The sequence below is a fragment of the Castanea sativa genome, chromosome 1 (genome assembly GCF_040712315.1).
Source record: "Castanea sativa cultivar Marrone di Chiusa Pesio chromosome 1, ASM4071231v1".
Classification (NCBI taxonomy): Eukaryota; Viridiplantae; Streptophyta; class Magnoliopsida; order Fagales; family Fagaceae; genus Castanea; species Castanea sativa.
The window spans coordinates 70,387,317-70,403,813 of record NC_134013.1 but is presented as its reverse complement, the minus strand read 5'-3'; the positions used below and the strand labels follow the sequence as shown (position 1 = coordinate 70,403,813).

General features: G+C 33.9%; 2 protein-coding genes across 3 annotated transcripts; one reads left to right on the top strand and one right to left on the bottom strand.

Moving 5' to 3' along the window:
• The first annotated feature begins 1,330 nt into the window (after positions 1–1,330).
• Positions 1,331–4,706, top strand: LOC142636009 (type I inositol polyphosphate 5-phosphatase 5-like). 2 transcript variants are annotated; one of them, XM_075810079.1, is made up of 7 exons: positions 1,331–1,880; positions 1,984–2,068; positions 2,165–2,263; positions 2,395–3,003; positions 3,476–3,739; positions 4,115–4,303; positions 4,453–4,706. In XM_075810079.1, the coding sequence occupies exons 1-6, from the start codon at positions 1,781–1,783 to the stop codon at positions 4,284–4,286; spliced, it is 1,329 nt and encodes a 442-aa protein (XP_075666194.1). In that variant the 5' UTR covers positions 1,331–1,780; the 3' UTR covers positions 4,287–4,303; positions 4,453–4,706. The 2 variants fall into 2 exon arrangements, with proteins under 2 accessions (XP_075666194.1, XP_075666188.1); XM_075810073.1 differs by having other exon boundaries at positions 1,334–1,880; positions 2,165–2,275.
• Positions 4,707–4,833: 127 nt separating this feature from the next.
• LOC142636001 (uncharacterized) lies at positions 4,834–8,783 on the bottom strand. The gene is made up of 9 exons (XM_075810063.1): positions 8,642–8,783; positions 8,183–8,352; positions 8,012–8,074; positions 7,867–7,886; positions 7,706–7,750; positions 6,837–6,901; positions 6,043–6,176; positions 5,684–5,772; positions 4,834–5,235 (listed from the first exon to the last, which is right to left on the bottom strand). Exons 1-9 carry the CDS (start codon positions 8,712–8,714, stop codon positions 5,103–5,105), a joined length of 792 nt encoding a protein of 263 aa, XP_075666178.1. The 5' UTR covers positions 8,715–8,783; the 3' UTR covers positions 4,834–5,102.
• Positions 8,784–16,497: the final 7,714 nt, after the last annotated feature.

The window sequence follows — 16,497 nt, the reverse complement described above, 5'->3', positions numbered from 1 at the left end:
GTTGAAATAGTACAGTGGAACCTATGAATAATATCAAAAGTATAGTGGAGTCCATAAATAGTAACAAAAATAAGCTAAATAATAAAATAATTTTCATTTTTCATTTCTATCCAAACGGAGGGTAAATGTGTGTGGCCAAGCATTTAATGATGACGGATTAAACAAAAAAAAGTAAAGGAAATTAATATTCACTTGATTTGAAAAATGATAAAAGGGTTCAATTAACGAATATTGAAGTGCATTAATTAAGGTTGAATTTTTTTATTACAATTTATCAATTTTTTAGAGAGTTGCACAATGTTTAGTTAAATGGGTATTTATTTATTAACTTTTGTTACTTCTAGATATAATTAGTCTCGCTCAATTATTTTTTAAGAGCATTCTTAGCAAACTTAGCCTGCTTAGCCAAATTTGAGCAAATCTCACTAAAAAATGCTTCGCATCAAGCTTAATAGTTTACCAAAAATATTAAATTTCAGTTAACTTAATTGGTAAAATCTCCTCTTTGAATAAATGATCTAGAGTTTGAAATGTGCCTATACCAAAATTCAATTAGCATCTTAGTTTGATGTTAAAGAGTAATCATTATAGAGTGGATACTATAAGTTGAAATTCTAACATACCTCTTTTTCGATGTTGGCCATGACAAATCATGCTGCGAAGGTTGTTGGCCACAATAGATTTGGGTTGATTTTATTTTTATTTTTATATTTTTAGTAACTGATTTGGGTTGATTTTGGAGGAGTAGAGGAATAAAAAAGATATATTTGTAGAGAGTTAAATAGAATAAAAATAGTGTATAGAGAGTGATGTAGTTGTTGTATGTAATAGATTAGCTAAAGTAACAAAACTAGAGGTCAATTTAGCTAAAATAGCATTGAACCTGATATTAATGATCAATCAAGTGCAATCAAGCACCAATTAACATATTCCATAATTAGAATTCGACCTAACAAGTGCAATCAAGCACCATTTAACATATTCCACAATTAGAATTCAAAAGCTTTACTACTAAAACTCTTCGGATAAAACTATACTTTGAACAACACAATACCAACAAGCACTACTACCAAAGTTCTATATATATCTTACAGCTCTAATCCTTGCATGATTATTATTTGTTTGATGGAGAGATGGAGTATTGAGTAGGAGAAGGTGCATCCAATAAATGTGCATATGAATTATGATAGCTTTTCTCAGTGGTCCAGTACTCTAGAGGGCAACCCATGCCTATACTAGATTGTTTGACTTAATAATCTAGTCACGTAAAAATCCATGAGACATACGTGACCAGCACCACCTAACGTCTAAAAATCCAAATTATCGAAAGAAAATGAAAATAAAAAAAGTTTTGTGAGGCCACTATCTTTTTGCGGTTTTTCCTTCTCTGAACCAGTCATTGGAACTTCACCATGAAATGATATATGGGGTTACAAGTTTGGTCCAACAAGCTTTGACTTTAACATTGATTTGCTCTCAAAATGAAGGCCTCTCTCGGGGTTATCGCGTGCTGTGGAAATACATAACGTACAAGCTTCCTGCTTGGCTTTGCCTCTTTCTTTTTATCTCTCACATAAGGCGATTGGCTCAACGATGCTATCCACACCAAAACCCAGGAAAATTTAGTGGTAATGTTGAATATGATGAAACTAGCAGTTATGCTCAATTTTGAACGGCTTTCAAGTAAGGAAGATTCGAAAATTCTCGCAAGGCATATCTACTCCATCTTCTTGTGATTATTATATGGCATGCATGGACTAGATTGTTTTGTTTGTGAACTATGGATATTGAGAACCAGAAGTCGAAAACTCGGAGGCTTAGCAAATGGTTCAAGAGGAAGAAAAAAAGAGCCGACCCATTTCATCTGAGTGAAGATTCAGGTTAACTACTTCTTCTTATTCTTCTACCTCTTTTTTCCTTCTAAGTTTCATGGCTTTCAATTGTATTTTGTTTCAAAATTACTGAATTCTCTTGCATATGAAGTTGAGGATGAGAGTGATGATTACCTGGACAATGTTCTCCTTCGGTCAAGGGAAATGGATCCAACCATTTCAATCAATGAATTAAGGTGAGACTTTTATTTTTAAGTTCAAATTAAGAAATAAACCACACAAAAAAAAAAAAAAAAAACTTTGTGTGATAAATATCTCTCTGCGCACTTCAGAATCTTTGTTGGTACGTGGAATGTTGCTGGAAGATCTCCTGTAGGTAGTCTAGCTGTAGATTTGGATGAGTGGTTGAATCTCAAGGATGCTGCGGACATGTACGTTCTTGGGTATGTAATAATTGAACGGGTCATCTTAATGTCCTTATGTATGTACATATCTATCTCTGTTTAATCTCTTATGTCAGAAAAAGGAACTCATTTGACAGCAAAGAAAATTCCTCTTGCAGATTTCAAGAGATTGTACCATTAAAGACCCTAAATGTAATAGGAGCCGAAGATCCAACCGAAGCTACAAATTGGAACATGCTTATAGGAAAAACTCTCAATAACAAATATGGATCCCCTTGGTTGACACCGATGTTGAATATAATCTCAAGTGACAATTACCACTACGCAGGGAGTCCCAATTGGAAAAAGAGGAGCAGTGTTGGCGGCCGAATTGGGACTCCAACAAGAGAGAGATCAAGGAATCAAAGTGAAAAGCTAAACGGGAACAGCAAGTACAAGCTAATGGCAAGCAAGAAGATGGTTGGGGTCTTTGTAAGCGTGTGGATGAAGAGGGAATTGCTTAGGAAGTTTTGCGTTTCGAATGTGAAAGTTTGTTCAGTGGCTTGTGGCATCATGGGTTATTTGGGAAACAAAGGTGCGGTTTCTGTTAGCATGTCAATTGAAGGAACTAGTTTTTGCTTCATTGCTGCTCACTTGGCTTCTGGTGAGAAAAAGGGTGATGAAATCCGAAGGAATCACCAAGTCTCGGAGATTTTCAGGCGAACTTCTTTCCCTCAAGCAGCTAAAACTGATAATAGTTCACCCCCTCTTAATATCATGGGACATGAGTAAGTGGTCCTACTCCAAACAAATAAGCAATAAGATTTTATATTGTTTTGTTCAATGTTGGTGTTCGGTATTTTTAGGTCTAAAAATTATGATTTTGAATTTCAATCCTTCTTAAGATCAAATTTTTTTGACAAGCTTAGTTTTTGTCAATAGTACGACCATAAAATTCTTCATCTACTTTGATATTTGTTGGGCTTGTACTAAGGAAGAAATTGGATTTCAACAAGATCTTAACGCTAATCGCATCACATTACTGTTATACAGTAACATCTTTACATTTCAAATCTTATTCAACATTCAAAAATATTTTCAGTATCAAACTTCTATTTCGAATTCCAAGTAAATATTAAAATTCAACACCTTAATAAAAAGATAATTTGAAGAGGATGAAGAATGTTAAAGTTATATGATATAGGCTGAACAAAATTTTTGATCTTTAATAAATTGAAATGTATTATGTCTGTGGAATAGCCAGATATTCTGGTTCGGGGATCTCAACTATAGACTATGCTTGGAGGACAGTTTTGCAAGGCAGCTGATAAAGAAGCAAGACTGGAAAGCATTGCAAGAGTTTGATCAGCTTCGGAGGGAACAAAAAGATGCAAGAGTATTTCAGGGTTGGCAGGAGGGAGATATAGATTTTGCACCTACATACAAGTATTCTTCCTCAAATCACAACCGGTACTCAGGTGGCCTTCCAAGCAAAGCAGGAGAGAAGCAAAGGACTCCAGCATGGTATAATTATCAATCCAATAAGTCTGGAGAGAATTTTTTTACTATCTTTTTTCACAAGAGATAGTATGCTGTGATTGATGCTAATAATCAATCCAATGATGTTACTTTGCAATCACAACTTATCATGTCAGTAATTGTCAAAATTTTTTGTATCCCTAACATTGCTCTTATCAATCACAGTTTTTGCTTAAAATTTGAACTGTCTCAAGGCCATATGACCATGATTGACCCAGTCCTAGGTTGCAAGTGATAGTTTGACCTGAAATGAATTTCCATCTTCATTGTCAATTGTCATAATTTACAATATTAGTGGCAATTTCTTTAAAAAAATTACTTTGCTAGAACAATGTATGAGGCGAGATCATGTAATGGCAGGTGTGATAGAATTCTATGGTATGGGAGAGGGATAAAGCAAATATCCTATTTTCGCAGTGAAAGCAAGTTCTCCGACCATCGACCCGTTTCTGGCCTATTCTCTACACAGGTCAAGATGTTAAGTCTACCAGTCCAGGAGTTGTTGCACTGCACACCATTTTTCCCACCATAAGACCCCCCAAACTAATTGTAAGTTCTACCTGATAGTACTGATTATCTGGAAATTCTACTTGTACATAAATTTCAGTAAATTGAGTCATTTATGGAGTTTTTAAACTTGTGGCCATAATGAAAGTGTTGTCATGTCATTATCATTATAATTATTGTATTTATTGCAGGAGCTGTCTCATGATGAAGTGACGAAATCAACATTCCTATTGTTGAATGTAAATGATATTGAACCATCGTCAATACAAGTCCAAAAATGTAAATGAAACGGATGAGAATGGATACAGCTGGCCTATGTAGCTGCAGGCTGGCTTCGTGAGATATGTCGTTGTCTCATAGTCCTAATTTTCTCGGTTTTCTTTGGGATTATTATTTGTTCGAAATGAAAATTAGATCTGATAGATAAAAAGTAAAGCATTTTGATTTATTTATTTATTTATTTTTTTTGGGGGGGGGGGGGGGGGGGGGGTTAGGGGGGAGGGAAATATTAAGTTAGCAGGGAATTATCTAGCAAAACAAAGGTATGAGGGTGTGAAAATTAGGATTCTTTGAAGTGTTTATGGAAATAAGCTTGATAGAATTTGAATGAAGCTTTAAAACATAAAGCATTTCCAAACAATTAGCATTTTTTTTCCTCCTATTATTATCTTTTGTACAAAATGGGCAGTCGCATCTTCCCTGGAACGCAGGGGTTTTACTCAACTTCTATATGAACAGTAAGTAAATGAATGTGTAGACCCTCGAGTGCGCAATTGCAGTACATATTTGATAAGATCAACACTATAAATGCAGTAATGGCAAGTAGACTACTTACAAAGGATCAGTTTGCCTCGTCTACCTGATCAAATCCACTCAGAGCCTCCACATTATCTAAATGACAACTCGGACAAATACAACTCCTCTGCAACTCCTCTCTGAGTGAAGCAAACTTAAATTCCAATTCATCACTCTGCGTGTTTACAGTCAAAGAAACATTCTTGGCTAGTTGGGCTCGTTAACTATGTTAGTTGAAGCACAAAAAAAATAGCTCAGATGAAAGAAAGCAAGCACATTTTCCCAATTCTATACTATATATTAAACATTATTGCTCTTCTGGTTGCTGGGTGACCCAGAAAATAAAAATAAAAACGGGATGAGAATAAGGAAAATGAAAAAATTAATAACGGTGTCAAGATTTTTTAATGAAGCCCTTTTACTGTCAGTTAGTTGCAAGCTAAATATCTCTTTGCTACCAGTTGTAATGTTGTTTGTACATATGAGCTTGACTGTTTTCTTTATGATACAATTTTATCTTTGGTTCTCATAAATTATTAAACAGTTCTTATAAAAAAAAAAAAAATTATTAAACAGTTAGTGACCTTTCAAAAGGTAGTACCCAACGTATAGTTTTGATAAGGATATATTGTTATGTCATCTACCGCTTTCCTTACTTTCATTATCACTTCCATCAGAGACACCTTCTTCTCAAAATCAATCAAATCCTGCTGGACCTGCAGGAGTCACAGATAATTTAAGTATTTTTTACAGAAAATTTCAACAAGATCTCTCTCTCTATCTAAAATAAGTTTTAGCCCCAATGGGATGGGGTAGTGGAGAATTAAACTAGTAACCTCCGCTTTGCAAGGCATGATCCCTGGCTGATTACACCCCTTGGGGTTCATCAAGATGTCAAATGAGAAAGGAATAAGAGATGTAAAGTCTAGACCTTTCGAAAAATGCATTATACTGTAGAACTTTTATGCAGAGGACTAACTTCTCACCTGCTTTTGAAAATTCAGCTCTGCTTGGAATTCTTCTTCCTCTTTTGTTGTTTGAGATATTATATGGGCCAATGTGTCCTCAGAAGACTTTGGATCAACTTCAGTGACTTCCGTTACGGGTTTGTCTTCAGTTTCTGAAATAAGTTACAAGCTCCTCAGTTTCTAGCTAACAACATGAATCAATGTAAGTAATTCTACGCGAGAAAGATTCAGTTAGAAAACAAAGAGGAGATAGGGAGGGAAGAATAAAATGGAAAAAATGACATGGGGGTCAGGAAGAGACATAGAAAAGCTCCTTCGTATATGCAATGAGCAAAACGTTAGCTAAAATGATTGACTTGAGGTTTCATATTTATATTAGCTAATGGGTCTCCAAAATTACCAATATGCTTCCTTAGTAATTTGACAGGACACTGTCAATCAATAGCAGTTTACCATTCTATAACAGAAATTTAATTATTCAACAAGTGTTTGCAAACTTCAGCTTCCAAGATGCAGAAATGTAGAATTGATTTGTGTTGAACTATGAAAAATCAGAAACCAACAAATCAGTTCAATTCACGGAAGTTTTTGGATTTTAACCTATATACTTGAGACTAATTGGGAAATGGGAAGCCCATTATGCCTTTTTTTTTTTTCTAATAAAAGGCACATGCTGCATGATCATACCACAGAAACAATACAAAAAGGCGAATGCCCTGATTTATTTTTTTGTTAACAAACATCAATGCCAGGAATTGCAAAATCAATTTCCATGATAATATTAAACTGAAAAATTGTTCCAAAGCTATCACCTGTTGCCATTCCAACATAATTTTCATGGTGTACATCACAAGTCATTGTCTCTTGGTGAAATTTCCTGTATTAACAAGCAGTAATATGATCACAGAAATCAGAATATGCTAGATATATTTTATAACGCTCTGCACACTTTCTTCTATACTACATCAAGGTCCGTAGAATCCAAAAATGAGTTTTTATTGAATACTATCTCTAAGAACAGCAAGAATCTCAAAATCTTCATGCCAATAATATAGCAAGTTGTTTTCCAGTATCTTGTACTAAATCAGTAGATATAAGAGGCTTTTTGATTTCTTGGTGCAAGGTTGTAGGATCATCAAGATCCTGTAATGAGGATAATGATATGTTCTAATTGATAAAGTATAATAACAATAAAGGTATTAGTCGATATAGGCAAGCAAAAGAATAAGAAACAAAGCATAAATACAATGGACATAAGTACAATGCAGTTAACGCCTAAATGGGACATAAGTACAATGGACACCAGCATGGGGCAGTACATATTCTAATGCATTAAAAAGCTTACTCACTTGCTATATGCCTATATCTATTCTCTTGAAAATTGAATATCGCTTACAAGTACTACACTATTTCAAAAGGTAGGCCCATGCCATGCTGTGTCACTCACCACCATTTTGACAACAGATACAACACCCAAATTTTTCTAGGGATTTCCTTTCTTTACATTCTGCAATATCCATTTAAAAGAGAATCCTATGCACGTGCACTTAAACGCTTCATATTCCATATGGAATCATTGCCAGGAATCAAGATTGTATGTCAAGCACTGGTCAGCTGACTCAGCTATATTGTTCAAAGAGTAAAACGCTGAGATCTGCGTAAGCGAGAGTACAAAACCAACCTTATCCTAGCGTTGAGCTCAACCATTTGGCTTATAAACTCATCTCTGCATGGACAATAAGAGCAGTAGAGATAAATGCATGAAAGCCAAATTTGTGTTACACTACAACAACGATTCCATACTCAAAAAGAAAAATCAAGTATAGGATGACAATACTATACCGCAAGGCTCCTTCAGTATTCTTTGGAAGATCCAATCACATTTTCCCATACATCAAGGTTCAATTGAAGAAAACAGAATTCAAGTTAGCTTTATCAGGGAAAAAAAGTTCAAATTACACACAAAAATAAAAAGCTTTATCAGTACCTTCAGAGCTTCCACATCATATCCAATGGTGGATACTTCGTCCTGAATCAGAGAAATCCTTGCCTGAAAGAAATTAAGAGCAATTGCATTGAAATTAATTCGACCTAAACTTGATCTAACTGAGAGGAAATTCAACGACAAATTGACACGAAATCCAGAGCAAAACAAAACCTCTAGGGCTTGAATCGAAGCTTCGTTCATAGTCAATTCAACTTCATAGCCTTTAAGCTCTTGCTCAGCGGTTTCTTTTGCGCGCTTGGCATCTTCAAGCTCCGCATTTGCTGTGTCGAGCTCATATCGAAGTTCTTCGATTCGCTTTTTCAAGCCAACTACTCTTCGCTCTGCATATGTTTGGAACGAAATAAGAAAATCCAAAGCATATGTTTGATTGCCAAGAAAATGTAGGAAGATCGAAGAATTTAACCTTTTAGTTCTTAGATCTATATTGTTCGGGACATGAAAATAAACTCATTACAATTTTCTGTGCCTAATTCGAGTAATTAGCTTACTTTAAATAGTTTGTAATGTAAATTTGAAAAATCGAAACCAGAATAGAAAAGAATGAGATTCCGAGTTTTTTTTTTTTTTCGCGAACACTTTCTCGAGAACCAAACGGAAGTTAATTCGTACCTCCTTGCGATTTTTCAGATGCGAAATCGCGAATTAGGGTTAGGAGCTGCCTCTGAGGATCATTTCCCGCCATTTCTTCTGAGCTTTCGGTTTCGCGCTTCTTCTTCTCCACAAGCTAATTTTTGTGTGTGTGATTGTAACCGTTTCCGGTTTCGCTTACGGCCCTATGCATTTATATAGTGGTTTAATGGGTCCAATGCCAAGGCCCAATTTAGAAGGGGCCGACATAAATCCCAAAACAAATGCAATCCTTACATAGCTAAAACCTGTTTTAGATTGGTACACAAGAAATCAGCCCAAAGACCTGCAAAGTTACCAGTCCAATTCGTAACTTAGATGTTAAAAGGTACCCTCATACATTAATCCATTTTGAATTTTTTTTTTTTATAGAGAATTGAAAAACTTATTAAAATAGTTAATCATTTTTGCATAAAAAATTTCTTAAAATGGTTTATATATATATGTATATATAATTTGAAAGTAGGAAGAGGGAGAATTCAATCGTAGAATGATTTCGTTGAAAATATTAGAAAGTGTCAATTGAGTTATAAAACTCTTGACACATGTTACAAAACTAGTGAGAAGATATTTTATGTGACCATTCTCTTAACATGTGAATTTTCAATTATGTGAGACTCCATATTATTAGAAAGTGGCTTCATGATCCTTAAAATAAAAAAATAAAAAAAATAAAAGGAGGAAGAAAGTGGATTTATAACCATTCTATAGAGGGACAGAGCTAGGATTTTACCTTTTGTGGGGTTATATAAACAATTTTTTTAAAAATGAAAACTAGCATTTAATTAGTATTAACAAAAGATCAACAAGGAAAATGCTAAAGTTGCTACTAATTTACTCAAAGTTTGTAAACTAATGTGACAATGAATTAAACGTAATTATTGTGATATCAATATCATAATAAATAAATAAAATAAAATAACTGTAAGTGCACAATTGCACCTGGACCCAAAGACAACTACCGGCTCAGGCCCAATGAGCCTTAAACAATGAAATTTGTAGAGTGTGGGCTTGAAACCTAGGTTAGAAGTACTGAGAACTTGATAACAGGCTAAAAGTTACAAACACTTGTAAATAATAAACGATAATTGTAAATAGACCTCCTCGGACGTAAGCCGAGGACCCTCTCTATATTATTTCTCTTTCTTTCTCAAAGATTACAATTCTTAATTTCTTTCTTTCTTTCTTGGCCCCCCTTTTCTTTGGCATTCATTCCCCTTAAATACTTCTTTTCCTGATACTTTATCCACGTGTTGCTCAAACCTCCTCCCACTAGATATTTCTCTTCTTAGTGCCTTTGAATAGTGACCAGAAGTTTCAGTTCTACTGTTTACGAGTCACTTCCCCATTAATGCGGCCAGGGAGGTAAGTGCAGAGTCTTTAATGTGGAGGTGGCAGCCTTGGCTCATGATACCTTTCTAACATCGGTGTATCCAAGAGGTTCAGGGCTTCCCCCTCTTAACCAACAGTCTTTCTAGAGTTCTGCCTTGACCTTTGTACTGAATCTACGAGTTTTCTTGGGTCTGTCCGAGGAGAAACTCACCCTCGGATGTGTCATCGGACCCTCGGCGTATGGGCCGATCCGCAGTACTAACAAGTTCTTAGCCCAAGAACATATTGACCCTCCTTGCTAGAGCCCAAAGGGCCCAAATGCCCACTTGGGTTCCTTTACACCCCACAATAACTACTACTAGTTTTACTACAAAATATTTAAAAACTTATATGACAATAAATGTGATTGGTGCACATAAAAAATATAATAAATAAAATTTTTAATTATTTGTTTGTTGTGTGTTTGATGATTGATATATCAATTTGTAAGGCTTGTGCAATAATTTTGTTATCATTCTAAATAGATTCTTTGACCAATCAATAAATGAAAAAGATGAAATAATTGTTGAATTATTTGGATTTTTCTTTTGAAAAAAATATTGTAGCAAGGTTTCCAATTATTTACCATCCAATTATTTATCATCTAATTATATGTCGAATATTTTTTTTAACTAAAAAAATAATTAGCATTGTCAAGGAAAGAAAAAGAACCGCGCTTTTGACTTTAAGTCCCAAACAACTTAAAAAAATAAAAATACAAGTCATTTGCATAAAAAAAAACAAAAAAGAAGAACTAAATAATTAACAAATATGTTTTGAAGTTTGCAAAATGTCTAAAACAACACACGCACAACACGGTCTGGGCTTTCGGTTTCGCGCTGCTTCTTCTTCACAAACTAATTTTTGTGTATGATTGAAACCATTTCAGGTTTCGGTTACGGCCGATTTAATGGGCCTAAGGCCGGGCCCAATTCAAAAGGGCCTACGTAAATCCCAAATCAAGTGCAATTTTTACAAAGGTCAAAGCTCATCCCAAATCAAGTGCAATTTTTACAAAGCTCAAAGCTCTTTTGGATTGGAACATGAGAATTCAGCCCAAAGACTTACAAAATTACCAGCCCAATTCCTAACATATTTTACAGAGGTTTATATATATGGGATTGGGAGAATCCAATTGTGCACGATTCCATTGAAATTATTCAAAGGTTACAACTGAGCTATAAGGTTCTTCATATATATTACAAAATTATTAAAAATTTATTTCATGAAACAATTTTATGTGATTATTCTCTTAACATGTGAATGTTCAGTTATGTAAGTTTCCATATTATTAGAAAGCGGTATCATGATTCTTAAGGAAAATTATTGTGTACTTTTAGAGTACTATAAATGCATACTTCTTTCTTAGTGGGACACACCATTCATGTGAGAGGAATAAGTACGCATTTATGGTATTTTGGGAGTATCTAATAATTTTCCGATTCTTTTTAAAATAAAAATAAAAGGAGGAAGAAAGTGGCTTTATAACCATTCTATAAAGGGAAGGAGCTAGAATTTTACCTTATGGGGGGCCAGTATAAACAATTTTTTTAATGCAAACTGTTGTCTTTTTTTTTTTTTTTGAGAAAGCAAACTGTTGTGGTTAGGATTCCCTAATTTACCAATCAAATATAAGTGATACAACTATTTATATGTCAAATATTTATTGAATTAAAAAAAATAAATTAGCATTGCCAAGGAAAGAACCATACTTTTAACTTTTAAGTCCCAAGTAACAAACAACCAAAGCCAAACAACTTAAAAATGCAAAGCCATTTGCATAAATAATAAAAACATAATTAACAAAATATGTATTGAAGTTTGCAAAATATCAAAACAGTACACACACCATACAGATACACTAGATCTCATAGTGCAGAGTCACAAAAATGAGACGCATGTTGTATTTATTGGCTTCTAGGGCCAATTTTTAATTTTGGGGAGCCCAAAATAATTAATTTTAAATTTTAATTTATGGATATAACATTCAAAAATAATTTAAAATCTGAGCATGAATGAGTTATTTTTGGAGTTGAGATTCGGTGCAATATCAAAAAGCTATTGCAATGTGCAATTAACCATTGTGTGCGAAAGAGGTGACAAAATAAAGTGTAAAAGTAAAATAGTAATAAGTTAAGAGTTAAAAAAAATAATTATTTAAAAGTTAAAATTAAAATTGACTTTTGTAACTCTTAATATCAACCGTTGAAGTCCTATTGAATGGTGCAATAATTATTTCAATTTTTATTTTAAAACTGCAATCAAATTTACAATTATTCTATACAAGAGATTGTAACTGATTATTTGCCACTTTCGCATAAACTTATCACTTTCCTTCCTGTCAATCATTTCATCATTGTCCTAGAATCTTTTGCCATGGCCCCCCTCGCAATAATATAGCTCGGTCCTGGTTCTATAGGATAGGTTTCCAACACTTGGCGGCGTAGCGCACAGGAGAAGTGCCCTATGAAACCCTGATCTTATTGCTGTCTACGATAAAAGGTAAGGAAGTGGTGGAAAAAGGGACCCACTTATCTTTGTTGCTTAAAGCCAAGGGTCCACATTCCACGTACAGGAGCTTAATTACTTTCTACAGTTACTTGCTGCGAAGCCCCCAAACTCCCAAAGAATGCGAATGCCACCAAACACCTCCCACCCACAGTGTCAACTACTGTGTTGTCAATTTGGTCATCAGGGAATTTGTTGGTTGCAGATAGAAGAGGTTGTTGAATGCCTAAAACTGTTCAAATGCCAATCCACCTTTCTTGTGCTATCAATTTGCACAGTATTCACCGGAAAAAAACTAAAAAAGTGGAGGCCTGGTGTACAGTAGCCTGCAATTTATTGCTGATAATAAAATTATAATGATTGAATATATTTGATAGGAATCTTCTTAGGAGAGTCTACTCAATACATTTTTTGAAGTTTAAGAGTGTTTATTTTTTAGATTTATATATTAAATTAATAATAAACTTTCTATATTATTTCTTTTTGCTTAAAAATCATTCATATTGCCATATTTGGTTTTATTAACGCCTATTTTACAATTTACTAAGAAAAATGGTTATTAATAATTATTTGGTATACTCATAATTTTTTTTTTCTTTTAATGAAACAGTTTAGGGTTTTAATTTACTTGGACTTCTAGTGGTTCAATGTTTTGAGGACTTTCTTGGAGAAGAAAAAAAGAATGCAAGTTCCACCCATATTATATGATTACTTATCCAAACTATAAAACCCCCCATAAGGTTACCCTTTTCTTTTATTGGTGGCAATGTATAATTTTCTATGTATCAAAAAAAAAAGTTCCATTCTTTTTTTAGTTCAAGGAAAATGTTATTCTAGCCCAACTTCTAAAAAGATTTAAAAAATATATATTATTTATCGTTATTGTTATTAATATTAGTATGAAATAATTAAGGACGTATCATTTTCAAAAAATATTAAAGATGCAATCTCTTTTATTACATAAATTTTACAAATGATGTGATAATTTGTATGATTACTTGCCACAAAAATAGAAAAATGCTAAACTTAAAAAAAAAAATCATTGTCACACTATGAGTATTCCACTTATAATCTATCAATCACAATTTACAGAGATAACATGCATTTTACTTCATATGTATTACAAGCTTATGTGCCAACTTTTACACACAATCTAATATATATTAAGCAATTTCTTTATTGTTTTAATTGTTGATGCAGCACCATTCTCATTGATTGTCATGTCTATTGCTAAGACTTTTAGTGTAAATTTGTAGTAATTCTAGCATTTTAGAAGATAAATTTATGAACTAATTTTATTTTATTTTTGTTTAAAATTAAGTTAGCATATTTGTTTTTAAAACTCATGTAGTGAAATTTGTTCCATCTCTAGTATTACTTATGTTGTGAAATTTGTTCTATCTCTAGTATTACTTATGTTGTGAAATTTGTTCTATCTCTAGTATCACTTATCATGTTTTCATATGTTAGGTTTTAGGTTGTGGTGGCAAATTCATGTGTCAAAACAAGTGTAAATGAGGGTTTTCCTTAAATTAGTTTATGTTACATATTGTTATTGTGTCAAGTCAAGAAACTGTTTTAAGATCTCAAGTTTCTGAAAGACTCGCTCGAGCGAACTCAAACAAAAAGTTCACTTGACTATTGCTCAAGCAAGATTGCATAAAACTGTAACTGAATTTGTTGATCAATTGTTTAAACCTACTTACCCCAAAGTGGTTTTTCCTTTGAAGCACTTCATCATCACTAAACCCTTGTGTACTTTTATTATTTTTTATTATTACTCTGGTGTACTGATTGATAAATTTTTAACTCTGGACTTATGCAACACTTAATCAATTATTGGAGTAATTTTGCTAGTTTTTTTTTTTTTTTTGTTGTTGTTGTTGTTGAGGAAAGGGTAATTTTGCTAGTTGGGTTCAAACTAGACGTATAAATGTGCCTCGATAGATGTATATGCATGTAATATAATCTTTCACGTCCTTTTAATTATATACGGATTATTACACCAAGAAAGTAATATATATGGGTATAGCACTGTCTTATGCTACTATACGTAGCAAATTAACGAACGATTGTGGTAGCTTGACCATCAAATCCCACTCGCTTTGTACTTTTGCTGTTGTAGCATTGGCTAGGTGCCAATTTTGCCACAGCCAGTGTGCCACTAATGAAAACTAGCACTTCATTTTACTGAGGGGGTCATCTTTTATAAACAACAACAAATCAAAGAGAAAAGTAGAAGAATATATCCTCTTTTTGAAAATGAATCCATGTTTTCTGGCCATAGTCAACATTAAACGCACGCTTAAAAAGAGCCTAAGTTGTATCCTTATCATACTCCTTACAAGATGACCTTTCAGCAAGCCCATCATATGATGCAAAAGCAGGCACATTTGTTTTTTCATGACAAACCTAGGTGCGGATCTAAGAGTTTTGTCATGTTAGTCACATCCTTGGGGTTCTCCCTCCAACTCCATGTGAAATGGCCTCGTTTAATTGGGCTTTTCTAATTGACAACTCGATCAGTTAACCCCAGATATCCGACAGACTCCACCTAAAAGAATCTTAATTAGTCACTTCGGTCTCTATCAACTTTTTTGTTTTTACTCTTACTCCATCACCATGTAGAGAAAATTCATGATGAGAAAGTGGCCTGTGTAATACTTACATTTGGAACTTGTTTTTGTGCGTTTTTAATTCTCAATCATGGATTTTGTTTGGGTCCAGTGTTTCAATATGTTGCTACCGCACACATGCCTATGATATGACACATATTGGTATAGTCTTATGTGTCACATGTGTCTTGCTTGTGTTAAGAGAAGCTTTGCCCATCATCTGATTGTTGACGAACACACTCAGGTCAGGTGAATGTACATTTAGGCATTGAAAGTTTTGAACCATAACATTACATCCCTGTCCTTTTTTTTCTTTTTTTTTCCTCTCTCTCTCTCTCTCTCTCTCTCTCTCTCTCTCTCTCTCTCTGTGTGTTAAGTGTTGTTTTGATGCTGTGAAAATAAAAGAATAAGGTTCCAAAAGGAGGAAGGAAAGCCACTAAAGAGAAGTATTTAATCAATATTGTCATGGCCTCTGTGGGACGCAGAAGGAACAAGTACTAGCTAGAAAGACAACACATCCATCATGAAAGATTATTTTTTGAAAGGCATCATGAAAGAATATTATTCGCGATCATGATTTATAGTTGGTGGCAACAGGAACAAAAAGTGAACAGTTCACTGCCACAATTTGAAGGTCACAATGTCTAAGGATACACTACCTGGAATTTTCCTGCAAGTGTTAAATCCAAGCCCAGTTTTACAAAAATATTTGATAGAAATATATTGAATCAATTGTAGTGTATTTATCAAATAATAACATATACAAGAGTGTCTTTATATAGTAGGTTAAGTGTGATGTACAAATATGTGTGCAAAGCAAGACAAGTAAAATTGACCTAAAGTTCACAATCATGAACTTATTACACGTTAACAACCCCTCAAACTCAAGGTGGGTATGGGTGGGTATTGGAGCAGTGAAATTCAAGCTCATCAAGAAAATAATAAAATGAAGTTCCTTATGCCGAGAATTTGTGTATTGGGTTGGGAATAATAACATGAAATTTTTTATTCCGCACGATGGGGTGTTGATAAGCATATTATTTGTAAATGACTCCATAAAACTTTAGATTAAGGCTGAGTTTGGATGGGGCGTTTTGTGGCCACGTCCAGCGTTTTGCGTTTTGTTTTGTTTTTTTGTTTTTGTTTTTTTTCTGCTGCTGTACGGGTCAGGGGACAAAGCTACTGTTCATGCACTGTGCATAAACAGTAGCCCGCTTTTGCTGACTTTTCAGCACATTGGTGGGTCCCGTGTACTGTTCATGGGACCCACAAACTTCATTTTACAGAATTTTTTTTATTAAAAATGGGTTTCACGACACTATTCACACCTTTAAAAATTATTTT